This window comes from Hydractinia symbiolongicarpus, chromosome 15 (genome assembly GCF_029227915.1).
Source record: "Hydractinia symbiolongicarpus strain clone_291-10 chromosome 15, HSymV2.1, whole genome shotgun sequence".
Classification (NCBI taxonomy): domain Eukaryota; kingdom Metazoa; phylum Cnidaria; class Hydrozoa; order Anthoathecata; family Hydractiniidae; genus Hydractinia; species Hydractinia symbiolongicarpus.
This window is the reverse complement of record NC_079889.1, coordinates 921,919-949,793: the sequence shown is the minus strand read 5'-3', so window position 1 is coordinate 949,793 and position 27,875 is coordinate 921,919. Positions and strand designations below refer to the sequence as shown.

The window sequence follows — 27,875 nt, the reverse complement described above, 5'->3', positions numbered from 1 at the left end:
GCCAGTTTGAAACACATTATAATGACGTCATTGGGATAAGAAACGACGTCATTTCACTGGATTGATACTTTTCTAGACCTATGACCCATTTATCTTCATAGGAAAAATTAAGTACCACATGGCAACGAACAATAAATAATACAATCAATACAACACTTACATGTCAGCACCTTTAAAAATTTACAAAAAATTACCCCCGTCCGAAAAATACAATACCGCCAGAAAAAAAATATTGTTTTTCATTACAAGCCGCCATAAAGGTACGAAAAATTACAAAATTGCAGCGCTTAACTACGTGGAACTAAATTAACACCAGTCAAAGATCTTGATCTGTCACCAGCGGACAAATTTATATTGCTTTACTATCAAAACAAATTTAAATTAAATGTTTTTTTGAGAGAAAAAATTATCTTACCAAAATGTGTCATGTCGTTAATGATGAGTAATCTAGAAATGAAGACTAGCAAAGAAATCTAAAAATATGCTAATTCTTATTAATTTTCGCACATACAACTTTAGTCCACTCGGATATATTGAAGTTTTGCGAGAATCTTGATAGACGGGAAAATTCTTTTTTTTCAAGAAACAAAACTGATTTGGAAATATATTTTGTCTAAAACCCTGATTCCACCATTTTTCGTCTGTTGAGGGGGATATGATTATGTGCGAAAATAAAAACGCACAAGATAGATTTTTTTTACTGCAAGCCATGCTTTTTCTTCTTTGGATTTTCTGAGAAGCCTTGAAGTGTGTGTTACAAAGTCTGTAGGGTGTAGCTCTCTTTAAACTCTTGCAGGTTAGCTTTCTTAAAGTTAACAAGTCAACATAGGCCAGCACGATGGCCAACCTCACTATGGTAAAGAACAGTCCACATAAACTGCAATGCAATTTATTCTAAAAAAACATGTGACCATGTGATATGAAAGAAATGTACATCCATAGATTTTTTTATCTAAACAAAAAACAACAACAAACAAAAAAATTCTAACAATTAAAAAGAACAAAAATTAAGACACCTCGATGTCAAAGAGGCAAAAACCCTGGGAACGAGGTTGTTAAACGCCCTCCAATAAAACTTTAGAAGACCTGATGGTAATATATACAGTATAATACAATTATTGCTTTCTCGAAAATATATGTATCTTAAATACTATTTATATTTCACCGTTTATTTTATATTTGACTTCATAAATTCTTCGTTATACCTTAAGTGGATTATTTTTCACGTAGACAAGAGATCGGGTTAATCCATGCATTTTTATGAAGAAAAATAAAAGCCAGGCGATATTAATCCATATAGTAGTCTTAAAGCAACCAAAGAACAAAATCGCTCCAACAAAACTTGGATTAAAATTTTGGATTTAAGATTTGGTTTCTGATTATATAACATGCAAAAAATGAGTGATATAACTTTCGCTAATAAGCAGAATAAAACATCTTCCTTAAATTAATTCCTTTAAATTATAAAAAAATGCAGTTATTTTTAAAAATATTAAAAATAAATAATAATAAAAAAAAAACTTGCACCTTAACTTTACAGTTCTAACTTTTCTTCCAAACATAGGATCCAAATGCACATTGCAATAATATTTGACGTGTAAATAAATAAACAACTTCGAGAAATTGCAGAAAGAGAATTTTTGACCAATTTAAGCAGGAATCTTTTGCAATATTACCAGTAACTGGTAACGTTATTAGCTTTTTGCGAAAGTAAGATGAGGCTTCATTGAGATATGACTATGTTTGGAATACATTACATATATACATTATTTATCAAGGTCGGTTTCATGTTTGATGCATCGTTGTCTATACCTGGTGGCCAGGACCTAAAATACATAAGGGAAAATGAATAATATTTATAAATTAATAAATTCCGTGATGTCACTTTTTAGTGGCAATTTCAAATCGGTTTTTGTATGCATAAAAATTGCAATGGGATGATATGCAACGATTATCTATATTATAATGCCCGTGTACGTCTGTCCGTCCGTCCGTCTGCCTGTCACGCAAAATGGTAGCTTAGCTGGGACGGGCGAACTCGTGGATTTTTCCACGGGCTAACGACTAGTTTCTATTTATTGCTGTACCATTCTGGTAAAATAATAGATCTGTAAGATTTAAAAAGTCATCACATTTTTAAGGTCAGATTTTTCAGTCTACATTCGCTATTTTTTTTTATTAAGAGGGAAAAACTGAAGTTAAATATCGAAGCCGCATATATGGCATTGAGTTGACACATTGAAAACACATAACAAACTCCTTTACAATGTCATGCAAAAAGTGTCAATACACTAACCTTGTGACAATAAAGTTTTGTCCTCTACAGATGTCAAGCTTGTCGGCGGCGAGGAAGAAGCAGTACTTGAGCTAACTTTTGACTCCTGTCGTTGGTATGATCCATTTTCGACCTGTCGTCTTTTACCTAAAGACACAATACTATCAGAAATTTGAACTGTAATGATTGGCACTAAAATGACAAATTTACACTACCACGTGGACAGAAATTTAAACAAATCAGTTTGACACAACAATGTCAACAGGGATTTGAACCAATCAGATTCCTTACTGTTATCAGACGCCTGATTCAACGAGATTCTTGCTACAAAGTTTTCAAGAGGTTCAAACAAATCATTTGCCTACGTTTGAGATGATTTGAACTGATCAATGTTCGACTGATTTAAAAAAAGGAACGCATCCTGACCTTTTTTGTATTTTTTTCGAAACACAGTGAAAGCAATACCCAACATGAAACCAACCATTAATGCCACTGATGCCACCAAAAACACAATGTACGCCGGTTGTTTTGACAAAACAGAATCATTATTTATGTGATCATCACTGCTTCTTTGTGTATAACTGAGAGGTAATTCTCCTGGGCAAACTGTACAAAATATTGAGAAAAAAAAATTAAAAATGAACGGAAGACGTTGTCCCTGAAAAGAAAATTGGCAGATTTGGAAGGTTTTGACAAAAATCTGTCAAATAAATTTCTGCCAAAAGAAAATTTTTTTCGCTGTCCACCAACTTAAATTTCAGGCAAAATTTTTTTTTTTTTTTTTGGGGGGGGGGGGGGGGGTTAATTCTAAAAAATCTGATTGGTAGAAAAAAATTTTTGGTAGGAATTTTTTTTTTGGATTTATCATTTAGTGACGAATCACTGCAATTTGGTATTGTAAAAACTGTATATACATTTTTTTATTAAAAAAGCTCTCATCTTCTGCATAATTATTAATTTTTGCTTTTTTTTAAAAAAAAAAAGAACTTTCTTAATAAGGTAGATCCTTTTGCACTCACACACTTCGTTTTTTAGAGAACCAGTATGGTCAGATGAAGAAGGTGTTTAGACAAAAAATCTAATTTCAGCTTTATTTATTTTGACAAGTTTAACTGCTACATGTACAGGCTTTAAGGTTTGGGTAAAAATTCAGGTAAATTAAAGGTATAGGTGAAAGTGTTTAGCCAGTCTGGATGTAAATCTGTAGTCACCTCCATATCCCTCATCTAATTGCTTTAAAAGCTCTAACACAGATATGTTCCATATTTGTTTTGTATCAATAATTGTCTTTAGTGTAATGGAAAGTAATGTAACTTACCATTCACACGTTCTCTATTTGGACATATCTTTGAAGTAGCGTTGCATATATACAATTCAAACCGCATATCTTTGGTAGCGTTTACTCCTTCTTTGTTACTTAAACTCTTCTTTGTTCCATCTGAAGTTGCTACAAAAAAGATTACCAATGGTATTTTATTCCTGCATGATTTTTTTAACACCGATGGAAAATAATAAAAATTAGTAAACTTACTGAAAAAGTAATATGTCTTCTCAATCATGTTTGTCCACTCGTTAATATCTCCTTTAAATTTGGAAAGAAGGAGAAACGTGTCCAACGTTGTATATGCCATGTTCTTCATGACAGCTTGTTTCACTTGACACGTGTGAATTTTTTTTGCTTTCTGTCCATTTCTGTTGTTGTATGTTTCGATATCTGTTGTAACAAACATGTTATAATGAAAATTTGCAGGATTGATTTGTTTATCAGTAAAAGTATTCAATATTTCTGAATTTCCACATAGAACTGTCACTGAGTCATCAATATAGGCACTGAACTTTCTTGCATTATCTCCACACTTTGTGGTGTTAAATCTATATAAGGTGAAAAAAAAAATTAAACTCACAAAATCTGCACATTCAAATCACTCCACAGCAGTATATTTCTTATGTTATATAGGAACTTACTTTGACAAAATACATATTAACAATACATATTAAGATATCCTACCAGACTACCAAATAAAGTAATTTTACATTAATACTTTTTAAATTGCTATGTATAATGTTAACACTGATAAAATCAAACAAAGGGTTTGATAAGCCGCAAGCTTCTGCATAAGGATGAGTTCAAGCAAGATCAGGTGACTTTTTGAAATAAATTTACGATTTTTCCCTGAATTTCCCTGTACTATTTCTAAAATGCAAAACAGCGCTTTCAATTTTTTTGAACTGGCTGCAAAAAAGACAAACCATAAACAGGCCTATCAATAAGGGGAGAGCAATTGCTCTTGCTCACACAAAGGCTCGTCCAATTCTGAGAAATGAGAAACTAGCTGAGCCATTAAATGCTCCCCCAATTCCAAAAAAAGTTTTTCTGGATGAGCAATATCACTTCATCTCACATGGAAATCAATCTTCTCTTTCTTATTATTTACAGTAAAAAAAAACTAAAATATTTAAAAAAAGATAATTAAAATAGATAAAAAGACTTTGTGATAAAATGTGTTTATAAGCTTATTCTATTTATTCAGATTGCTCACCAAGTTTAAATTATTGTAACCTTGGGGGAGCGATTTATTGCTCAGGTGTTATTTTCTTATTGATAGGCCTGCATAAAGTAAACAGTTGTGCTACTTCATTAACTGCAGATTAATCGATTATATTGTATAGACAAGTCACAAGAGGATTAGAAAATAATATTAGGCCTACTTTATATACCTAAAATATATTGCCTTTTTTTACAGTCAAAAACCCAGTCAGTACAGAATCTTTCACCTGATCGAATGAGTTAAAAATCCTGATCGGGTGAGACTTACCTGAATCGGGGTAGTAATTTTTTTGCTGAAAATTGCTTTTAAAAGAGAGCTAACGAAAAAACATAGATTATATGTTATATATTTTCAATAAAAACATTGTGTCCAAATTTTGTCCCTCAGAAACGATAATTACATTGATGGTCGCTGTCAATATCGGACAAAAGTCAACTTGGTTTGGTTATATTTTTTTCAATTGTGATGTTACACTTCATACGTAGCTTAGCAGGACTTGTGAGGATGCCCTCACTTCTTGGTCTTCCAAGAGAGATTATAATTTTTGGACATTCGAACAATGGGAAAGACATGCTAAATTTTAGTAGAAGAATATTATTTTAGAAAAAAAAATTCAAAAATTTACAACATCCTAAAGTAGGCAAACAAAAAAAAAAACTTTGAGACTATTTTTGTTATGTCTTGCTATCACAAAATCATTCACAGTACACTTTATTGTGCATAATCATTTAAAGTTTTGTTTTTAAGTCTAGCAAATTAAATGAAGCACCTGTTGATAAAAAATTACACAAGACAAATTGTATAATAAAGTTGATCACATAATACTTAGGCAATCACAGGAGGCAGAGTTTATCATTCTCTCGTTTTGTTGTGTTTGTTTACATCCCTGTGAACTTACGTCACACAAGATAGTATTTTACTGAAAAGAAGGTCCTAATCAACACTGTCATGGTGTCAACCATAGGACTGCTTTGACCTTAACTATCAACAAAACCAAAGCTCACAAATTGTTTACATGAAATATAAACTAATTATGCACCGATTCACCAATTAAGAAGAAATTTCACTGTTCGGTTCTGACGCTATGACTATTTAACTTGGATTGATAATATGGTGCATATATTTGTTTACATAAAGCTAGTCTTGTTTGCACATGTTCAGGCTCTGAAACTTCCCTTTTCATTTTTCTAGACATGTGGTTTAAGCTATTTTAGTAAATGTGTATAGGCGTATTAGTAAAGTGCGTATGTATTGTCATATCTAAGTCAAAATATATTCATATCTTTAGGAAACTATAGCGTAACTACTTCTAGCTGGCTAGGCCAAAAGTAAATATCTTAAAACTTTTTTTTTTTTGTAGACACACTAGATCGGGTGATTTTCCCCCACAATTGGGGTAGAGTCAATCGCGGAAAGATTCTGTACTTCCAGGCCACACAATTTGGCACTGGCAAAATTTTACAGCTCTTGTTCCCTTTTGTTCAGGCTATTTGTGATGTGTGTGTGTAAATTAAGACATAAAAAGAAGTTTTCACTTACATTGGGTTTCGTGGATCCCAAAGTATATTTGGATGCATGTATGCGTGACATCTCTGCAGGATTAAAATCGAAAGTAGTGTTAAAGTAATCGTAAATTGTTTTTCCTTTAATTTAGACATGTTGTCTAGTTTCGAAATCGATTCGTCATCATTAGTGAAACATCATTCTGTCTTCGCTGACATAAATCAACATGAATTACTAAAAATATAGTACACAGCTTAAGTCTGAAAGTACCTAAAACAGTCACACCTCCCTTTGCCCGTTAATTCAAAATTTTATCATAAATCGCCACCTGTTGGCAAACGTGAAGAACTATTTGATGAGTCAAGTAGACGTATTAGTAATCGAGGCAAACACACCGCACGGTGTGGTTTCAGCGCCCCGTGTCCAAATAAAACAGGCCGGTACACTTGGAATAAAGGTGAAGGCAGGCTTAGGTAACAAAAGAAAAGAAATAGGGATTAATGTAGGCTACAATGCGAGTATTGCGTTGCTGTTATGTTTATTTATCTTGAAGGCAAGGATACGCAAAAATGAGCACAGCGAAGATGTCTATAAAGTAAAATCTCAATTCACTATCGCACGTTTGAATCATAAATATTTCACTAACAATTCGCGTCAACTATCATTTTTATAATTTATTAAAAAAAATTAACCGCATGCATGTATATACTCGTTCCCGGGTCCTATAAATCAACATTTGATGAAAAAAGTTTACATCGTTTTTAGCTAAAGTACCAACTTCATACTCATATAGATACTCCTCATACTCAACACATAGATTTTTGCAGAGCTGAAGTTATTTAAATGTAAATAAAGGTTAAAAAAACTTAGGACGAGGTTAAGCATACTCTTATAGCGGTAAGACACAATGAAACACAAATATAACTTGTGTTGTTATTGTAGGAGGGAGGTTGGTAATTTTCATCAAATCCAAAGTTTAGTTGGGTGATGCTAAATCGAAACACAACACTGAATCACTTAATCACTTAATTCATTCTTACTTTTTTTGTCAGAAAATATTAAAAGGTGCTAACGTACAAGCTAGTGTCCAGGTATTTTTATATCAGGAAACTTTTAGAAAGCTAAAAAAAGTCCTGAAAACGAGATTGTTACAGAGTACAATTTTTTGAAGACATTTTCTGTTTGGTTGTTACGCCTTATTATTAATTCAGCTGATTATTTGACTCATAAATGTGTATTCAAAATTGCTTCCCACTTTATAAACAAAAAAACCAAACCGGCACATGCTTTGTTGTGCTGGAGCAGATGTGATTGGCTTTATATTACATTACATCAGATAACACATCACGAATTTCTTAAATCGATTTTTTTTAGTACAATTGAGCGATAAAATCAACAACGTGGGATAAAAATTAAAAAAAAAACACGCCTTCTTATGAAGGAGATAACGCTATATAGTGTATATATAGCAATATAAGAGTAAAAACTTTATGTAGGAATATTGAGGCTAAAAATTTTAAATTTAAGAATAGACAGTATCTAGATTCTACACTTAGCCAATGTATAGATTTATATTTGCGTAGTTGTGGCTTGGAATGAAATTTGAGAAATTTGAGTGTTAATAAATTTGGCAAGGTTTTGAGCCAAGACGGATAAAAATATATATTTATGTAGTTGGTAGTCTGGCGACGTGATAGTTTCGATAAACAAACGTTCTATAACTGGCAATGTCAGGGTCTCCGTAGGTTTCGTATTTTTAAAACTCTGTTTTACTTCCAAGGAATTTCTCTTTTAAAGGCTCCTTGAGGCGATTGACGCAAGGGGTGTTGATGTAAAAGCACTGAAAATGAAATACAAAGTTGTTCTAATTATAGAAACATGAGCACGTCGCAGATTCGCGTTTATGCTTGCCAGAACGATGATGATCCTATTGTACATTTGTGTGGTTACTTGAATGTCGCAAATTACCTCTTAAGATTAAAATTTCCCACAATAAAAGTTCCATCAGATTTGTAAGTGTCAATAAAGTTCGTCCTTATTGCCAAATTTTATCTCGACTAGTCAGCTTTTTCTTAAGGTGCATGCAACATCAATGGCGGTGAGCGCAATTAATAACATCATTGAAAAATGACGCAGCTGATTATTCAAATTCCCCCCTACTTCTCAGGGCTGTTTATACCACCCTCGTCCCCAGTGTTTTTTTCCGTCTTCTCTTATATCAAAAATACAAAAAGTCCTGATGACGAGGTTGTTTATACAAGATGCGACGCGGGAGGATTGCCAGAGCAAAATTTCGTACCATTCTAACTAAGAGGGATCCGGTTTTCCAAATTGAAAGCAATCGTCCCGTCCAGCCTCTCATATTAACAGCCCCTTATTCAACCAAACACAACTATTTTACCTTTTTCCACAAAAATATTTCTCTTTTCTGTTAAAGTTTAATATCAAATTTTTAATATGCAACCGATCAACCAGTCTTCTTTTCAATGTCAAGAAAACGTATTATTTTATATAATTTCAGGAAGAATAGGTTAGATGAAATGACCTCAAAAGGAAACAGTTGAAAAGTTAGGTTTTTATCTGTAATTTGAACTCATTCTTTATTTGAAGAGTGCCATAAAACTCGATCCCAAAGCTTATCGTTAGGAGAAATAAACCAACGCCTGTGACAGGTCTGGGAAGAAGGTTCATAAAACGAATGTGTGCCAACGAATCGAAAGCGTGGACTTTAAAGATTATAATTGACGACGAAACAGAGATGTGTCATCGAATAAAACTTTTTGTATATTACTGTTAATTGTCGATTCATTAGCATAATTAACTAAGCAGAAGTAAGGGATTTTTTATTTGTCATGATACTTTCTATTTATTAAAAGATAGCTTACAACCTTTTTGTCACTTCGTCTTCTGATGAACTTTTTGAGGTAAAAGTCACTTTATAATTTTTAATTTTTTAAGGATTGAGTAAGTTGGTCTTTTAGTAGTTCCTTTGACATCTTTCTTTAAATGGGTCCTTTACTCATTTAACAAATTCGCGAATCGGGGACAACTTTTTTACGTGGCAAATGTTCTGTGATTCGAAAGGAATTTAAACCGATCATGTAGAATCTTACCTGAAAATTTACTTCCTAAGTTGAAATATCGATCCGTCATAAACTCTACGCTTTAACATCAACAATCCATTCAAAATGGTATCAATGTTTATCGATGCAAAAACAACACCGTTTTTGGTTTCAAGGACTCATCATGTTGCGGTCGTTGTATAATGCTACAACCTTGATACCAGGGCCTTTTTGAATTACCATTTTTTTCCCTATGGTAAAACGCCTAAAAAACACTAGATTCTAGGGGAATGGATTCCGAGCACTAATCTAGATCACAAGGACTTTTTTCATAAAATCCCGTGAGCGACTTCAAATATGTGAATTTTCGTAGTTTTGTTATCAATTTCTGTTTTACTTTAGGTCCAAAACGAAATTCGAAACTGATTTATAGAATAAAACCTAAGCGCCATGTCTGTTTACATTTTCTCAACTCGTGACTTTCACTTTAAGAACATGATTACCTAAAGAACATTTACAAAAATTACAAACAAAACTTCCCTGATATTCCAAACGCAAGATAATGGACCGTTTTTAAATCCCCTCCAAAATCAAATCAAAATTATTTCTTGAATTATTGATTTCCTCGTGAACGGCTGTCTCGCACAAAGCTATTTCTCTGCCCTTTCATTTATAGCACCATAGCGCCCTCACACAACACCTCAGGAGATGCGCCCCGTATGTGTTGTCATAAGGCGACACAGGTTAATTAACAAGGGTTGGGCTCTGGGAATTTTGAATGTCTCCTGCATCGGCTTTTATTTTTAAGTGCTATCACCTACTAAGTTTTTCGTGTTCTTGAAATCTATAATCAAAATTACGGATAGCTGATCCGTTGACCCTAAGTTAAGAAATCTTAAAAGAGACATCGTATATTAAAATTAGTTTATTTCAATTTTAAACAAAAGTGTATTTGTTATAAAATATATACACTGTCATAAATTATGACATATATTAGACATATATTAGAAAAATGTACAACTTGTAAAAAATAAACGCGTCAAAAAACAAAACCGAAACAAAAAAATCTGAGATTTTCCGTAATGAGTAATAATTTAGCCGGACCAGGTAAGTGTAAAACCAGCCGTAAGAATGTGAAAATAAATTGTAGTACATGAATAAAACCTTCAAAAGGTTTAGATGCCTAAATATTTATGTTTGTTAACTAAACATGCCCATTTTTATTTTCATTTTTTCCGACTTTTCGACGATGAGAATAAAAAACTATTCCTTGCTTTAAATTACATGTTACAATAACAACAATTTTAAGACACTTTTTTACCACATTTGACAAAATAATACCTAAATTCAGACTTGTCCTTAAATTTTTGATCCAATTTTTTATATAACCTGACCTTTTCAGGATCTCGAGATTTCCTACTCTACTTCCTTACACGTACTGTTCGCGCAATAAAAACATGTTTTGCCAATATTCGAATTGTCGCACTCTTTCGAAATGATTTTCGAACATTTACATTTATTTCGAATATTGAGGTGCTCCAAATAAATTAACCAGAGCAATACAGAAAAAAGTCCATTGAAAGACATACCAGTTCAAAACAATGACGTTGACAAAATAGCATGCGAAAACATCGTCAGTTACGACATCAAAGACACATAAAGCAACTTCTAGACTAGGTAACTTGTGATAGTTTCGGATATGCAGTGCGATCGCCTAGATGAGAGTTTATTTCTTCTTCACCCTCGCGATGCTTGTCATCTTCTTCTTCTTCTTGTGGTAGCGACGTGTATTGATGGACTTCATTGTGAAAAGCTTGATCCAAACCAGCTGTCACACGCTAAACACAAAAAGATGCTTGTATATTTACACTGAAAAAAAAGTCAATTTAAAAACGTTCATATTGGTGTAAATACTTATTGGAAAAACTTTCATTAAGGGACCGTCTCAAAATGTTCGTACGTAGTTCGTATAATTCGTATAAAAAACTTCGTATCGATTTATTAAATCTTTCGTATCATTTTATTTTTAATACGAACTTTTTCGTATCATCAAAATTAAAAGTTCGTATAAAGTTCGTATCATTTAAAATAAAGTTCGTATGTAGTTCGTATCATTTTTAAAGAAGTTCGTATAAAAATTTGCTTATAGGAAGTTCGTTTATTGTAATTGGACTATTATCTATAGTCTTTATATTTAATTTTTTTCAACAATTATAAAGTTCGTTTCGTTATACGAACTTCGTTTATTTTAATTGGACTTATTATCTAAGGTCTTTATTATTTAAATATTTTTTAACAATGACAAAATTCGTTTCATTAACGAAATTCGTTTAACAAATATTATTCACGTTATTACGCGTCTTATATCATAAAAAAAACTTTCAAAAAAAACTTTGTTTTGTTTACTAAGTTTATTGCGCTATCTTTACTGCATCTTATTTCGAAAAAAAAAAAAACTTTATTTAGTTAGAATTAAATAATATGTTTTAAAATATTGCTTCCACTTGAATTAGATAAAATAAGTTTAAATAATATTGCTCGCCCTATCATTGCGTATTATTTCACGTTTTTCTACAAGAATTTTCTGTAGGAATATCGAGGATGCAAAACGGCGTATTTTCGTTCGTCTGCTGTTCGCTGGAATACCCACATCAACTTTATTTTTATTGTCTACGGACAGCATAAGTGTGTTTTCTTTGCAAAGATATCCCATTTCGTTAACTATGCGAACTTGACCGCAAGTGAAATGAAAGTCGTCGTGTGTTTTTTTTTCTTTTGTATTTCTTTTTGGAGGAACACGTGCGTCTATCAGACATTTGTAGTTTTTACTCGCTGTGTTTTTTTTTCGGGGTGGAAGCATTAATCTGTGAATGGTGTGGCGACTAACAGTTATTTTTCTTTTCTTATTTCAGTATCTTTTTCTGCACAAAATTTCTTTAGTTTTTGATATAGATTTTTGATAAGGTTGACGTATAGTGTTTTACAGCTAAAATATACCTGCATATAATTCCCGTGACTTAGTTTCAGATAAATATACATATTATACGGATGTTGAGAATATACATGAAACACGTTTCCTATCAAATTTTCTCCATCAAATAAGCTCCACGCGAAGCTCTTTATGTAGAAGGCTGACTGAATTGGACTTGCATGGAGAAAGCCAATTCCCACTCAGTTAAGTTCATGCAAAAAAAATAAAATGTTCCACAAAATTAATTTCTGTATGAATGAAGAAAAGAAAAAAAAATCCGCATCTCTATTGAGATTAATATCTTAAAAATCCACAAGAATACAACAACTTCAAACGTTTTGTATTTCAATAAAGTAATTTATATATAAATATAAAAGATAAAACATAGAACATACTTTCGAAGGAGTATTTTCGGTGATGAGAGGGTCAGACAGAGAACTTCTTCGTCTCCTTTGCTCTCCATCTGGGGGATCCAAGCTAGGTAGATTTGAAATAAACACTCCACCACTGACAAGAAGCAGTCCTAAATGTGCAGTGTAAAAATGTGTACTCAAAACCATGCCGATTTTGTATCTAACTCTTCCAGGTTCCTTTACCCAAAATTTCTTAATCATTATAAGTGAAAAAGTAGCAAAACACTAGAATTATCACAAAGTACCAGAATTGATCACTTAAAAATACTTATGTGCAGCAGGCAAAGATCATTTTAGGCGAATGATAAATTTTTTTTTACGAACTTTTCTCTGACCAGATCTCTCTCTGACCATATTTTTGATTTTTTCGCCAAATTTTGCTAAATTTATAGTGAATCAACACCGGGACATTTTTTTCCGCCTCGGCATGTCCCATTTGATAAAAAGAGAACTGAAATGTTTACAGTTGCGATCTCTCTTACTTTCTCCAATAAACTTATAGCTATCATCCAAAACACACCAGTTTATAAGCTTCTTTCTTCACACTTTATTGAATAAATTCACCTAAACACAAACAAAGCACTGACCTATTATTTCCATGGCAACAACGTAAGGCTGCACTTTGATGACATCTTTAACAAAAATGCTATCTTCCACGAAAGCAATGAAAGGAATACCAGTAAGAACTAGATTGGTTGTCCTTGCCCCTAAAAATAGACAGGTACTCACGAAATAAAAATAGATTGAATTTCGAAATTTCAGGTAGTTTCCTCAGAAGGATTAGGACTGTATTTAAAACAAATAGTGGAAGTTCAAAAAACACAGCTTTCATCAATATTTTTAAAAGAGAAATAGGATAAAGAAAATAATGTTTTTAAAATGATCAAATCGTACTTGAACTTATCTTACCTTTTTATGCACAATAGGATAGGCAAATAAATGTTTTTAAGCACTAAAAACTTCTATTTCGTACTGGAACCAAGATTAATCATGTTATTACCTTTTGGCAGATTTGGATCAAATATAAGGTCCCTCAAAAATAATGTCCCTCAAAAATAATGTCCCTCAAAAATACTGTCCCTCAAAAATAATGTCCCTCAAAAATAAGGTCCCTCAAAAATAAGGTCCCTCAAATATAATGTCCCTCAAAAATAAGGTCCCTCAAAAATAATGTCCCTCAAAAATAAGGTCCTTCAAAAATAATGTCCCTCAAAAATAATGTCCCTCAAAAATAAGGTCCCTCAAAAATAATGTCCCTCAAAAATAATGTCCCTCAAAAATAAGGTCCCTCAAAAATAAGGTCCCTCAAAAATAATGTCCCTCAAAAATAATGTCCCTCAAAAATAATGTCCCTCAAAAATAAGGTCCCTCAAAAATAATGTCCCTCAAAAATAAGGTCCCTCAAAAATAATGTCCCTCAAAAATAATGTCCCTCAAAAATAAGGTCCCTCAAAAATAATGTCCCTCAAAAATAAGGTCCCTCAAAAATAATGTCCCTCAAAAATAAGGTCACAAAAAAATAAGGCCACGAAAAAATAAGGCCACGAAAAAACCCTTAAAGTCATATATAGTTTATGACTCGTTAAAAGCAAGCTGTTACTGGTAAATTATGTATGGCAGAAGTTATCTTCTATTATCTAATGGTGTGTGCTACCTCACTCTGTACGTTAAAGTTTCGAAGGTACATAACACACACCCATAGATAAAAGCTATTATTCCCAAAACTTGCTCACTTTTTAAAAATAACTAGAAAGATTGAATGTTTGCACTCACCTACAGTTGCGTATAAAAATTTCACAAGTAGTGTTGCCAACCAACCCGTGGCCACACCTAGAAATATAACACCAACAAGGGCTTCTGCAGGCCATTCGCGCTGAAAAAGACAGATAATACAGTTACCATAGATTAATGGTCAAAAAGAACATATTCATATGGAGGGTTTCAGTATGCAAAAGCCTCTCTCTTAATCAGTGTCGAGACTTGTTTTTTAGAGTCAAATTTGAGCGGATGTAAGGACTTTTAAAGAAATTTTTTGAAAAACATGAAGAGCTTTTTAACTTTTTAAAAATTGAGAAGTTTTGAGAAGGCCTTGCAGCCCTTTTGGTGCTTTTTAGAAGTGACACGAAATATCCAGAAAATATAATATTTTTGAGCTGATTGTTGAAAAGTAAGTAAAAAATAACCATGGGAATTTTTAAATTAGTTTTGGAACGGCCATTAACCAGCCATTTTATTCCAACAACTCTAATAATTAGTTATTTAGTCATGACTTTGAAAACTTTGCAATTTATTATATGTAAAAATATGGATTTTAAATTATGATACATACATACATACATACTTATATGTAAAGGAAGAATAACATATATACAATAAGGACATAAATGACATAAATTATTGTGGATTTTGCTTTAAATCCCAAAATTTGTGTTGCAAGGGTAGTCATAAAAAAACGTTGATGAATATGGATACAATGGGAATAATTTATGCAGCAAAATTATCAAATAGATCACACAATTATATTGAAAAATAAAATTACTTTCATCTTCAAATCACAACAATTTATGTCACAACTATTTTTGTCCTTAAGGTATGTTCTAGTGTTCTATACCTTCCCCAGAGCATTCAGATGTTCTGCAATTGCCCAAATAATTAATGCAATACATCCACCAACAATGTTTTGACCAACGCTTGACACCAGGTAGTGTATATCCTGTCCTTTCCTCTTCCAAAACACTAGAAGTAATAAATGTAGTTAAAGAAAAAACAAGTTGTGTATGAAGGATAAGAAGTGATTAGATAAATATCTTAAAAATTTTTTTTTTCGTGAAACAGTAAACTGGTCAAACTTAATTGTTGGGTTTCTTCAATTTACTTTACTTTATGTTACTTTAGAACGTTGTATAATTACTTTTTGTGCAACAAACTTTTTTGTTGACACTTTCTATGAAAAATATGTTACATTAATTTTTTCATGTATATAAAAAAACAAGAATTACTGAAGGATCATATCAGCAGCACTAAAACCGTGCAGGATCCACACATGGTCAAAGTAAAGGAAGTAGAATTAAAATGGATTCCTGAAAACAGACATTTATAGCTGAATGCTTGGCGAAACATGGTGCATCATTAAGACGGTTGTTAGATGTGCTAACAAAAGGTGCCATTTAGGAATGTTCTGTTTCAAACTATACCTTGAATATCTAAAAATTGTACTGTGGCGCTAGTGCTTCATTCTATTTGGGAGGTGCAAAAAGGTAAAAAAAGGTACTTATGGTAGGCCTTGTTCTATATAATTCACACTGGCAAGTAGTAGATACTTATATATGTGGAAACTACAAGGAAAGAAACGTTTGCGCAAGAAAAGATTGCGAATTGATGACACAATCATAAAATTGTGGAAGTAAAGATTGCAAATTGAAGCAATGACCTATGAATTTTTGCACAAAGTCGCTTGATAAATTTTTTCATCTTAGTCATTAAGATTTGTTCCTTTAAAAATTTCAGGGTTTCCCTGTACACCTTCATATACCAAAACAATGACAGAAATAACTTTTCTATTTCTTGCAAATCGAAAAAATCATATCGCAATTTTTTTTTCTTCTTGGAAATGTAGAAGAAAAGGATGCAAATTACGTAATTTTCCTAAGAATTGCAGAAGAAAAGATTTCGAACTCCTACTACTATAGCTAAATTTTGCCTAAATTTACAAACTTTAATTCAGCCATTTTTTTTCTGCAAGATTTTCTTGTGCAATAATTTTTTCCCTTAAGGTATTTAAGAGCATGGTAACTCTGAAATACAAACGCCATTACCTGATGCAATTGCCCAAAGTATTGGAGCAAGTCCCATTGCAACTATTCCAGTTACAAGATTCACGCCAGATAAACAAGTATCGAACAACTCTTTATTTTCTCTATTTTCAGTTGTGATATTTCTTTTAGAAGACTTTGTTATAATCAATTCAAACTTTTTACAATGCACTGATTCTCGAATTATAGGGCCAAGCATTAGTGATGTGCCAACCAAACCAAGAAACATCCCGACTTTTATCATACCAGGAATGCGTTTTCTCATCTAAAATATCATCTATTATATATTAACTTAAAATGCCTTAAAATTCCTTCTCAAAATTTTAAGCACTGCTAAAAAGATAAATTTGTCTGTGATTATAAGTACACAATCGTATTATTGTTACTCTTATGATTTTAATATTTGTCGATTTTGTTCTGTATTTTGAGCAATTGTTGATTTTAAAATACAGAAAAAAAACCTACCCTGATGAAAGGTAATCTTTCTATGAGCATGGTCCACCAAGGTGTTGTCACCATAAAGACACCAATCATTGTTGGAGGGAGAAACTGCAAACTGTAGACGGAAAGTATGTAAGGTGCTGCACTTTGCAGAAATCCAATAACAACTAGATAAGAATTCATCACTTTTAAACCTTCAATTATTAGAAGTATGCTTTTCTCTAGAGTTTTAATCAGGATCATTATCAGTCTACTGATATGTCCAGACATCATCAAGTCCAAGCTGATAAGAGAAGCTAATATTGTGCAACTTTGCAAGTACAAACTTGCCTTTAGGCCAGATAAAAATAATTGATTTCTTTTTCATTAACTTACAAAAATATAATTTTTAATTCAGGAGTCCGGCTTTGAAAACACCTATCTTCAAGTTCTCATTTTTAATGATCAGCAGATGTAATCACTGGTCATGTCAATAACAATAACAGTGATTGTAAAAATGGCAGTGTGAGCTTTAACAATATGTTCTAACATATAAGAGATAAATACATACCCAAACGCCAATATGTTGATGCAGTTTTCAAATTCTTTATGACTTTCATACGTATCTGTGCATCTGATGAGCAAATGTATGAACCACTCAAGAGAAACAATACACAAGTAATACCACATTTTAACGCAACAACCAAGCCAGGTGAGTTCAAATTTGATACAGCGAGAAACATCATCAATGGAGCTGTACCTCTGATCATTGTTAAAACAATGAAATTAATGGAGGTCTGGCCATTACACTCCTGCCGAAGATTTGACATCTCAATCACTATACAATTGCTCAGTGTCTTTGATTATTTAAATGTTATTTCTATTCTACAATAAAAATGGTAATTTGTTTGGCACCTGAAATCTTGATAGAAAGATATCATACTACTACTTCAAATGTTCAATATTATGTAAAGCTAAGCTGTAGTTTAAAGGTTGGTTTCCATCGACATAAAAATTATCCAAGTAATCATTGTATAATAGTTGTCTTTGTGTGCAACAAAATGACACAAGAGATGTTGCACAACATTTAAGGACTTACTGAATACCAACCTTTAAATGCCAACAAAGTTGTCTATTTTTTGCTTGCTTCAGTGCTGAGTTATAATGGATAGCAAAATTAGTGACTAGAAATGTGTATTATACAAATGACCAGATTCTCATTATGCGTCTCCATGAAAAAAAAAAAGTGTCCTACAAAATAGAGCCTAAACAGATATGTTAATGTTTTAACTCTAATGATTTGTTCCTTGTATGCAGAGCCTAAAAATGAGGAAATTTTGGTTCCATATACAGTAATTCTTGATTAGCCACTGCAACAATCACCACATTACATGTTACAAGAAGTACAGATTTTGTTGTAAATAGTGCAATCGTTTTTAAAAGAAAATTGTTTGAACTCGTAGGTTCAATATAGAGGCCAGTGGAAAAGTTAATAAAATTTAACAGTAGAAAATTTTGCAAATAGAAAACTTAGCAGGAATATAATTTTGTGAATTTCATGTCTTGAAATTTTTAGCGGTTATTTAATTTTGCAAATTTGGGCAGTATTCTGCCGTTGAAAGTATAAAATACCTATGTTTTTAACGTGGTGTTTATTCTAAAAAAGATGTGTATTGTGATCTTTTTAAATTAAAGGGATTTATAAAAAAAATTTATCAGGCCTTTTCAGGAATATTCTGTTGGCGTGCAGCTAATCGCTCGCGTAAGTTAGATGAGGTGTGTGATGGAGTGTGATCCTAAAAAACTGTTGTAAACACACATCGGAGTATTATTTATATATCTCTCTTGGTGGTGGATCCTGAAATAACACTTGTGTCATGGGGTTGAAAAAATAGACCGGACAGAATTAAACTATATTGGTAGGAAGAAAAGTTATAAATAGTTAAAACAGCCTGTCCTAGTAGCTCTAAAATTTATGCTTGCTCCATCAGAAATGCAGCCTACAAATTTGTTTGTGTAGGTGTTTGGGTCAAGGTGGATTGAACCATGCTCCATAAAAATGCTATCAATTCCATTTTTTAGCAATGCAGCATCTGTACCTCCCCAATCTGACATTTCAAGCAATAAAGCTACAAAATACATTGGTATGCCTAAAAAGAATAAAAGAAACATCTGATATGATCAGTCTGACTTTTGAACATTCTGTGCAACAATGTTCGCCGCAAGTACGCAGTTTGACACATTTGTTGAAGTGCTAAATCTCACCATTCTTCTCAGTTCTGGTTAATACCATCCCTTTATCGTTACCAGTCTTTCTGGCTTGTGAACCATCAGTTAAAATGGAAAAGAAGTAACGACTGGCCATAACCACTGTGATTTTTTCGGTTTAACGTCGGCAATGTAATTAATAAATTAAACGAAGTATTAGAAATACACAGCTTTGTCTCAGGGCTTCCTTTCTATTTTGATAAAAGTCTCGGAACTAAGTTGGATAAAAATATGAAACATATATTTTAAAAAAATTTGTGAACATTATATACCTTCAATTAACCTAACACCATTTTGTTTCTGAATTTTGATAAGAGTTTTGAATTGGTCGAAAGAGATTGTTGGATTTAGAGTTAATTCATAAGCCGTTTGGAAAAGTTTAACGTTACCTTTTTGAGTGTTGGATCGAGTTAGGTTGTTAATTCGTTTTTGCCTAGAAACGTTTTTGCCTAGACACATTTTTACTTGCGTGAAATCATCATTCAGTTTCTCTCCTTCGGCTCTACCCTTCTCCAATTCCAAAACTATATCGTGAGATCCTCTTTTTTTTTCCAAATGGCGCATAATCTACCTGATACATATACAACAATTCAAATGGAGTTTTATAAAGAGAAATAAGAATAAAAAAGATAGCCACCTGAAATTTTGTAGCAGCACTAGTTCCGTTAATAAATGCCAGAGAAGAATCCTTCGCGTTTCCTTTTAATTTCGCTTGAATACATATAGAAACCACCCCTACGCTAAACACCCAGCCTTGTTACTTTACAAGTTGTATTGAGCTATTCTAAAACACAATTAAACAGGCTCGTTTAACACCAAAGGTTGTGTAAAAATAAAAAAAATAATAACAACCCATGATGTATGATAAAAGAGAAAGAAATAGGCGAGGTACATCTTGGTAGTCAAGGCATAATCCGCACACTACAAAAACAAGCGAATTACATGTTATCAAAGGAGGGTGTGCAAAAAGGAGTGTGTGCAAAAAGCATCAAAGGAGTGTGTGATAAAAATTGTGTGTGCAAAGTTTGAAAACAGATTGGTGAGACTTTGTAGCTATGATATCTGCTGAAAATTTGTGCAGTCTGATCTTTTAGGCATCTGGCACAATTTTAAATGTAGCAACAAAAAAGATGGCCATGCAAGTACAGTAAATTCCTGAAACTGGCTGGCCAGGCAGGCTGTGAATGAAACATTGACGAATTATTGCAAGATAAAAACCATTGAAAACTAGGCATAGCGAAAAAAAGTCCAGACATAATGCTTAGGTAAAGCTAGCCGTACCTAACAGCCGTACCTAAGCCGTACCTTAGCCGTACGTAACTACACTTTTCTTTTTAAGGTGAGGTAATGTATTTTAATGGAAAAAACTGAGCTAATCGTAGTAGTAAATTTGTTGTGTCACTGAATTTCTGTTTCTCAATCGCCAATGAACCCGCAAAATACGAAATATGTTAACGAAACATCTTGCTCTTATAGAAACCAAACGGGGGAGAGCGCGGGAAGGTAATTCCCAAATCGACAAATTAAGTACGGCTGGCAATAAAAAGGTGGTTAGTACGAGCGGTGAACTTCAATGCGACTTATCAAGTAAAGTAAAATAAAGGGGATAGGTAAGGAAAAGAGAGGAAAAATATGAAAATTATAAGACAACATATATTTTACGGTTGGGTCCTATCATATAAGAAACAACTTTAAAGGCTAAAATTATTATAACTCCAGAAAGATGGGGAAAAACAGACAGACAGAAAATGTATATAACACTTCTTAGACCGCCATCTTTATAATAAGATCACATGTACAAATCTCATAAAGATATACGCGGAAAACACAAACACATGGTTTTAAAGTATAACCAATAGCATAGAACAAAATGTAAACATAAATGGCGGATATATAACAATCCTCCACCAATAGTCCACAGTTTAAACGTATACAATGCGGTTCAAGTCATAGTCCTCGAAATGCTTTGGTAAACGGCGAGATCGTTCAGGTCGAGAATTGGTGTCCTTGTTCACATCTTCTGCAACGTCTTCAAACGGCTCAGATGTCTCAGGAACAGGTTACTGGACCCTTGGCTCGATTTCAGTAACGGTTTCGTCAACTTCTGACGGTTCAAACTGTGGTAGCACAGCCAGAGGTGGGTCTGTCTCTCCCATTGCTGAATCAGCTAATCTCTCGCCGGTTGCAGCTCGCATTTGATCGATGTGGCGTTGAACGATTTTCTCTCCCACTTCAACATCGTATGTCACAGGTCCTCTCTTTCTCGAAATGTTTCCTCTCACCCACCGTGGTCCTTGACCAAAATTTCTAATCAGTACCTCCTCTTGGTCTAGAAATTGCCGCAGCGGTTTCAATCGATGACTTCGATTCTCAGAATCCATCTGTTTCCCCTTGACTGTCTGTTTCAGATCTGGTTTAACGAAATGGAGGGCACTCCTTAATTGACGATTGAACAGTAGTTCTGCAGGTGACCTGCCCGTGGTGGTGTGTGGTGTGATGCGGTACGTGAACAGCAAACGGCTTACTCTGGTCTCAATGGATTGACCATTCGATTCTATCTTTTTAAGACTGTTTTTCACAGTTTGGACGGTTCTCTCTGCTTGTCCATTTGAAGCAGGATGGTATGGTGCAGAAAAAATGTGTCTGATGTTATTTCGTTTCATAAATTGCTCAAATTCAGTGCTTGCGAAACACGGTCCATTATCACTAACACAAACTCCAGGCAGGCCATGCGTGGCAAAGATTTTGCGCAGTTGCTCAATAGTCGCAGTGGAGGTTGAGCTATTCATGACTATTACTTCCACCCATTTTGAAAAAGCATCAACAACTATCAAAAACATTTTGTTCAAAAACGGTCCCGCATAATCCATGTGGATCCGCTCCCAGGGTTGGCTTGGGTATTCCCAGGAATGTATTGGTGCTGCAGCTGGCATTTTTTAGTGGATTTCACAGGTTTTGCAATTTTTGACGGTTAACTTAATCTCAGAATCCATCTTTGGCCACCACACAAAACTTCTCGACAAACTTTTCATGCGAGTGATCCCTGGGTGAGACTGGTGAAGTTGTCCAAGCAGTTGTGGTCGTAACGAGCTTGGTATAATGACACGAGAACCCCACAGCAAGCATTGGTTGTCGATGCTGAGTTGATCCTTCCTTGAAAAGTACGGTTGTAATTCTATTTCTCGGTTTACTTTCCAACCGTTGGATATCAAGTCCAACACTTTGCTCAGGACTGGGTCACGACTTGTATGTAGCTTAACATCAGCGGAGGTTAGTGGTGCTTGCACTAGGTCCATCATGTGAATTGCACTTTCATTGTTCGAGTAATCAGAACTGTCTGCTTGAAGTGGAAGGCGGCTTAGACAGTCAGCGTTGGCGTGATTGACACCTGGTTTGTACTCCAAGACGTAGCTATAAGCAGACAGCAGGAGGGCCCATCTCTGAACACGAGCAGCTGCAAGCGGTGGAATTGGTTTGTTTTGTCCGAATAGTCCCAAAAGAGGTTTGTGATCAGTTATAATTCTGAAAGACTGTCCATAAAGATATTGATGAAGCTTTTTGACTGCGAATACTATGGCTAAACCCTCTTTCTCAATGTGGGCATAATTCCTCTCTGCTGGAGAAAGAGTCCGTGAAATATAACATACGGGCTTCTCGGAACCATCATCCATTACATGGGCGAGAACAGCACCTATCCCATAAGGAGAGGCGTCACAGGACACAAGGATCGAACGTTGGGGGTCAAAATGCGTCAGCAACGGTGCTTTATATAGTAGAGCTTTCGATTCGGTAAACGCTTTTTCTTGTTCGGTTTTCCAGTGAAAGGTTGTCCCCTTCCTCAGCAGACGATGCAGTGGTTCAATCATTGCAGAAAGGTTTGGTAGATAACGATTATAATAGTTGAGCATTCCGAGATAAGCCTTTAACTGTGTAACATTCTCTGGAGGGGCTGCATTCCTTATAGCTTTGACCTTCTCTGGTGAAGGCGATATTCCTTCCTTGGTAATGTTGTAACCCAGATAAGTCACCTCTTCTGCTAGAAATACGCATTTGACTTCCTTCAGTCGCAATCCAGAGCTTTCAATCACTTGCAGGACTGACGATAAATTTCTCAAATGTTCCTCATCATCCTTACCAGATATTAAAATATCGTCTACTCGCACTTTGGTACGTGGTATATGGCGAAGTCGCCTATCCATTTCCCTCTGAAAAATGCCGGTGGCGGAATGTACTCCATACTGAAGTCTTGTGGGGCGGTACAAGCCACGGTGTGTGTTGATTGTGAGGTATTCTCTTGTTTCCTCGTCCAACTCCAATTGCTGGTATGCATGACTCAAATCCAGCTTTGTGAACTTTTCACCCCCTGACATTGAGGCGAAAAGATCTTCAGTTCGCGGAATTGGATAAGAGTCACAAGGTGCAGCCTGGTTTATTGTCTGTTTGTAATCGCCGCATATTCTGATAGTACCGTCCTCTTTCTTTACCGGTACGATAGGGGCTGCCCATCTTGAATATTCAACTGGTTCATATATGCCATCTTGTACAAGTCTATCAAGTTCAGTGTCGATCCTGTCTTTTAAGGCATACGGGACTGGTCGTGCTTTGCAAAACTTTGGTGCGACAGAGGAGTCCACATGAATATGGACTCTAAAGTCCTTTAGCAATCCCATACTTTCCGTAAACACGGCGGCATGCTGTACTAATATTTGCTGTAGATTGGTATTGCTAGAATGCTTGACCTGGAACAAACTGGGCCAATCTAACTTGATTACTTTTAGCCAATCTCGACCTAACAATGAAGGAGATTCCCCGGGTACGATAGTCAATGACAGTGTGTATTTCTGTTTTTGGTGTTCAACGTTTACAGCAGCTGATCCCAAGGGTGTTATGATTTCCCCTGTAAAAGTTTTTAACTTTAAGTTACTAGGCTGGATGGTCAACTCTGGAATGCATTTCCGTAATGTTTTTTCACTTATCACCGACATCGATGCACCGGTATCGACCTCCATCTTGATGGTTTTTCCTTTAATACTGACATTTACAAAAAGCGGTTCAACTCTGCTCCCTTCTAATTTATACAGGTTAAACATATCGGACTGTTCAACAGTTTCGTTGTAAACATTTCCTTCATGTTCGGACTCCAGTTGGTTTATTGGTTTCCGGGGTGGTCTGGATTTCTCATCATTTCGTTTCTTTTGACGACATTTTTTAACGGTGTGTCCTTTTTTGTGGCAATAATAACATTCAGCATCCTTGAATGGACATGCCTCTGCTGTATGTTTTGTCCCTCCACATCGATAGCAATCCCTCCCTGGGTTGTCTCGGGCTCTCTCCAAAGCGTGGACACTCTCTGAAATGTTGCCTGTCGCTTGATGTTGGAGAATGCTTTTGGAGTAGCTTGCTGCTGATTCCATAGAACATGCAATTCGTAGGGCTTTGGCTAAAGTGAGGTCTTTCTCACTCAGGAGCTTTTGTTGTATTTTTTCCTCCTTAATACCACAAACAAGTCTATCTCTTAACATGTCGTCCAGTGTTTCTCCATACTCACAATGTTCACTGAGTCGACGCAAAACTGCCAAGTACTGGGAAATTGTTTCAGAAGGTTGCCTATCACGAGTGTTGAATCTGAATCTCTCAGCTATCGAATTGGGAGTGGGATATAAATGATCTTTCATTAATTGTACTAGCTGGTCATAAGATTTGGAAGCAGGATCGTTATTTGACAAACCTCTCAACAGCTGGTAGGCTTTGGCTCCACATGAGCTCAGCAGGATTGCTCTCTTCTTGGTGGCATCTGCAATGTCATTTGCTATGTAGAACTGATTCACTCTCTCGATGTAATTGTTCCAGAGTTCCGTTGCCGGATCAAACTCTCCAATTTTTCCGTAGGTAGCCATTTCGGTAATATATCCTCGTCGCCACTTATTATAACTCCAGAAAGATGGGGAAAAACAGACAGACAGAAAATGTATATAACACTTCTTAGACCGCCATCTTTATAATAAGATCACATGTACAAATCTCATAAAGATATACGCGGAAAACACAAACACATGGTTTTAAAGTATAACCAATAGCATAGAACAAAATGTAAACATAAATGGCGGATATATAACAAAAATATGTACAATAAAAACGAAATTAAGTTAAGTACGGCTAGCTAAAATAAGGTACGGCTGGACCATATTAAGGTACGGCTAGGTCCTATCGTATAAGAAACATCTTCAAATGCTAAAATTGTTCCATAAAAACGAAATTAGGTTAGGTACAGCTAGCTAAAATAAAGTACGGCTGGAAAATATTAAGGTACGGCTGGGTCCTATCGTATAAGAAACATCTTCAAATGCTACAAATGTTCCATAAAAACGAAATTAGGTTAGGTACGGCTAGCTAAAATAAGGTACAGCTGGACCATATTAAGGTACGGCTAGGTCCTATCGTATAAGAAACATCTTCAAATGCTAAAATTGTTCCATAAAAACGAAATTAGGTTAGGTACGGCTAGCTAAAATAAGGTACGGCTGGAAAATATTAAGGTACGGCTAGGTCCTATCGTATAAGAAACATCTTCAAATGCTAAAATATGTACAATAAAACGAAATTAAGTTAGGTACGGCTAGCTAAAATAAGGTACGGCTGGAAAATATTAAGGTACGGCTGGGTCCTATCGTATAAGAAACATCTTCAAATGCTAAAATATGTACAATAAAAACGAAATTAAGTTAGGTACGGCTAGCTAAAATAAGGTACGGCTGGAAAATATTAAGGTACGGCTGGGTCCTATCGTATAAGAAACATCTTCAAATGCTACAAATGTTCCATAAAAACGAAATTAGGTTAGGTACGGCTACCATTGATGAAAATTAAAGTACGGCTGCACATCTATTTAAAGTAAAATAAATTGTATAGCTGAAAATAGATCTATCTATCTATCTACGGCTGGGTCCTATCGTATAAGAAAGATCTTCAAATGCTACAAATGTTCCATAAAAACGAAATTAGGTTAGGTACGGCTACCATTGATCAAAATTAAAGTACGGCTGCACATCTATTTAAAGTAAAATAAATTGTATAGCTGAAAATATAAAAAATATTACCTAAGAAACAAAATACGAACACGATAATATATAATTATATTTTAATAAATATCACTATCAGTGTCAGATTGATTGCTTACATTCTCTAACGTTTCCATTTCTAGAACCAAATCTGTAACAGATCTATCCGATCTTGATGCAATATATCGAAACGCTAACAACTGTAAAAGAAAGATGTCGATAAAATCAAAGGTCGTAAAGAGTGATTTAGAGGTACCTGGGATAGATACAGGCCAGTTCTGTTTAAAGTCAGTCAGTGTGACTCTTAACCCAATTGCCAAACAATTCAAAATCGTTTTTATTGAACGTTTTTAGCATTTGAAGTTGTTTCTTATATGATAGGTCCCAGCCGTACCTTAATATTGTCCAGTCGTACCTTATTTTGGTTAGCCGTACCTAACTTAATTTTGTTTTTATTGAACATTAGTAGCATTTGAAGTTGTTTCTTATATGATAGGACCCAGCCGTACCTTAATATTTTCCAGCCGTACCTTATTTTGGCTAGCCGTACCTAACATAATTTCGTTTTTATTGAACGTTTTTAGCATTTGAAATTGTTTCTTATATGATAAGACCCAGCCGTACCTTAATATTATCTAGCCGTACCTTATTTTGGCAACCGTATTTAAATTTAGCTAGCTGTAGTCACTTTTAGCGCTAGCTCTAATATTGTCCGCAGCGTAATAATGTTCAATCTTACTTTACTAATGTTTTTCATACATTCAAATTTAAAAATCTCTTTTGTATTTGTATTAAAATCATTTTATAAAAATTATAATACATGTAAGATATATTATTATCGGTATTTCATCATTGAGGATTCCCTGGGGGTTACTGGGGCTCAACGATGGAGTGCTCCATTTTGCATCATTTTTATCGGCATAGATATTCACCTAAAAGACGAAATAAAAGTTAGACAATTTAACTTTGATATACATTAACTACTAATTTTAAGCTTAGAAGCAAGTGGTCTTACACAGAGCTGCTAATTACGAATTTTCTTAAGTACGGCTAAGGTACGGCTAAGGTGCGGCTGTTAGGACGGCTAGCTTTACTTAACCGACATAATTCTCAGTATAAACTCCTCTTGTGTGAGTACATTTCAAAAATATACTTTGAAGTAAACTAAATTTGACAGAACTAGATTTTGCGGATGGGTTGGCTCATTTTTATTTTTCACAGAAATTGAATTTTGCGGGCGGATGACCTAAATTATTTGTTTTGCAGGAAATAGGTTTGGTGAAAAGTTATTAAACTTGCGAATCCCTTTACTATCCCTTTAATCTATTTACTTCCTTTGTAACAACGTCTCACTGTGCACTACTTGAATTATACTAAAAACATTTAAAAACCATGACTGTTCTATAACTTCTCACTACTGATCGTAAACGAAAGTAGGTATTGTTGTTTGTTAGTTTGGTTGCAATAGAAGGAAGCGTCTCGTCTCTGTCAGCTCGTAATTTTCGGGGAAAAAACAACTTAAAATAATAGCTGTCTCGCCTTTT

The 27,875-nt window shown here is 34.4% G+C and overlaps 5 protein-coding genes across 8 annotated transcripts; all 5 read right to left on the bottom strand.

The window, feature by feature from the left end:
* Window positions 1-875: 875 nt before the first annotated feature.
* Window positions 876-8,878, bottom strand: LOC130629291 (uncharacterized). The gene is made up of 7 exons (XM_057442442.1): window positions 8,729-8,878; window positions 6,364-6,561; window positions 3,807-4,147; window positions 3,594-3,722; window positions 2,702-2,881; window positions 2,297-2,422; window positions 876-1,826 (listed from the first exon to the last, which is right to left on the bottom strand). Exons 2-7 carry the CDS (start codon window positions 6,480-6,482, stop codon window positions 1,807-1,809), a joined length of 915 nt encoding a protein of 304 aa, XP_057298425.1. The 5' UTR covers window positions 6,483-6,561; window positions 8,729-8,878; the 3' UTR covers window positions 876-1,806.
* Window positions 8,879-10,303: 1,425 nt separating this feature from the next.
* LOC130629290 (uncharacterized) lies at window positions 10,304-18,438 on the bottom strand. Its single transcript, XM_057442441.1, has 8 exons — window positions 17,577-18,438; window positions 17,051-17,193; window positions 16,589-16,850; window positions 15,385-15,509; window positions 14,547-14,646; window positions 13,361-13,480; window positions 12,756-12,883; window positions 10,304-11,227 (listed from the first exon to the last, which is right to left on the bottom strand). The coding sequence occupies exons 1-8, from the start codon at window positions 17,833-17,835 to the stop codon at window positions 11,063-11,065; spliced, it is 1,302 nt and encodes a 433-aa protein (XP_057298424.1). The 5' UTR covers window positions 17,836-18,438; the 3' UTR covers window positions 10,304-11,062.
* A 466-nt stretch (window positions 18,439-18,904) lies between these two features.
* LOC130629293 (uncharacterized) lies at window positions 18,905-20,087 on the bottom strand. Of its 4 annotated transcripts, none has more exons than XM_057442447.1 (3): window positions 19,911-20,087; window positions 19,271-19,487; window positions 18,905-19,155 (listed from the first exon to the last, which is right to left on the bottom strand). In XM_057442447.1, the coding sequence occupies exons 2-3, from the start codon at window positions 19,368-19,370 to the stop codon at window positions 18,938-18,940; spliced, it is 318 nt and encodes a 105-aa protein (XP_057298430.1). In that variant the 5' UTR covers window positions 19,371-19,487; window positions 19,911-20,087; the 3' UTR covers window positions 18,905-18,937. The 4 variants fall into 4 exon arrangements, with proteins under 4 accessions (XP_057298430.1, XP_057298429.1, XP_057298428.1 ...); XM_057442446.1 differs by having other exon boundaries at window positions 19,663-20,086; XM_057442445.1 differs by lacking the exon at window positions 19,271-19,487 and adding an exon at window positions 19,663-19,840 and having other exon boundaries at window positions 19,911-20,080.
* Window positions 20,088-21,333: 1,246 nt separating this feature from the next.
* LOC130629220 (uncharacterized protein K02A2.6-like) lies at window positions 21,334-22,206 on the bottom strand. Its single transcript, XM_057442357.1, has one exon. It carries the CDS (start codon window positions 22,204-22,206, stop codon window positions 21,334-21,336), a length of 873 nt encoding a protein of 290 aa, XP_057298340.1.
* A 3-nt stretch (window positions 22,207-22,209) lies between these two features.
* LOC130629289 (uncharacterized protein K02A2.6-like) lies at window positions 22,210-27,845 on the bottom strand. Its single transcript, XM_057442440.1, has 2 exons — window positions 27,663-27,845; window positions 22,210-27,263 (listed from the first exon to the last, which is right to left on the bottom strand). The coding sequence occupies exon 2, from the start codon at window positions 25,168-25,170 to the stop codon at window positions 22,210-22,212; it is 2,961 nt and encodes a 986-aa protein (XP_057298423.1). The 5' UTR covers window positions 25,171-27,263; window positions 27,663-27,845.
* Window positions 27,846-27,875: the final 30 nt, after the last annotated feature.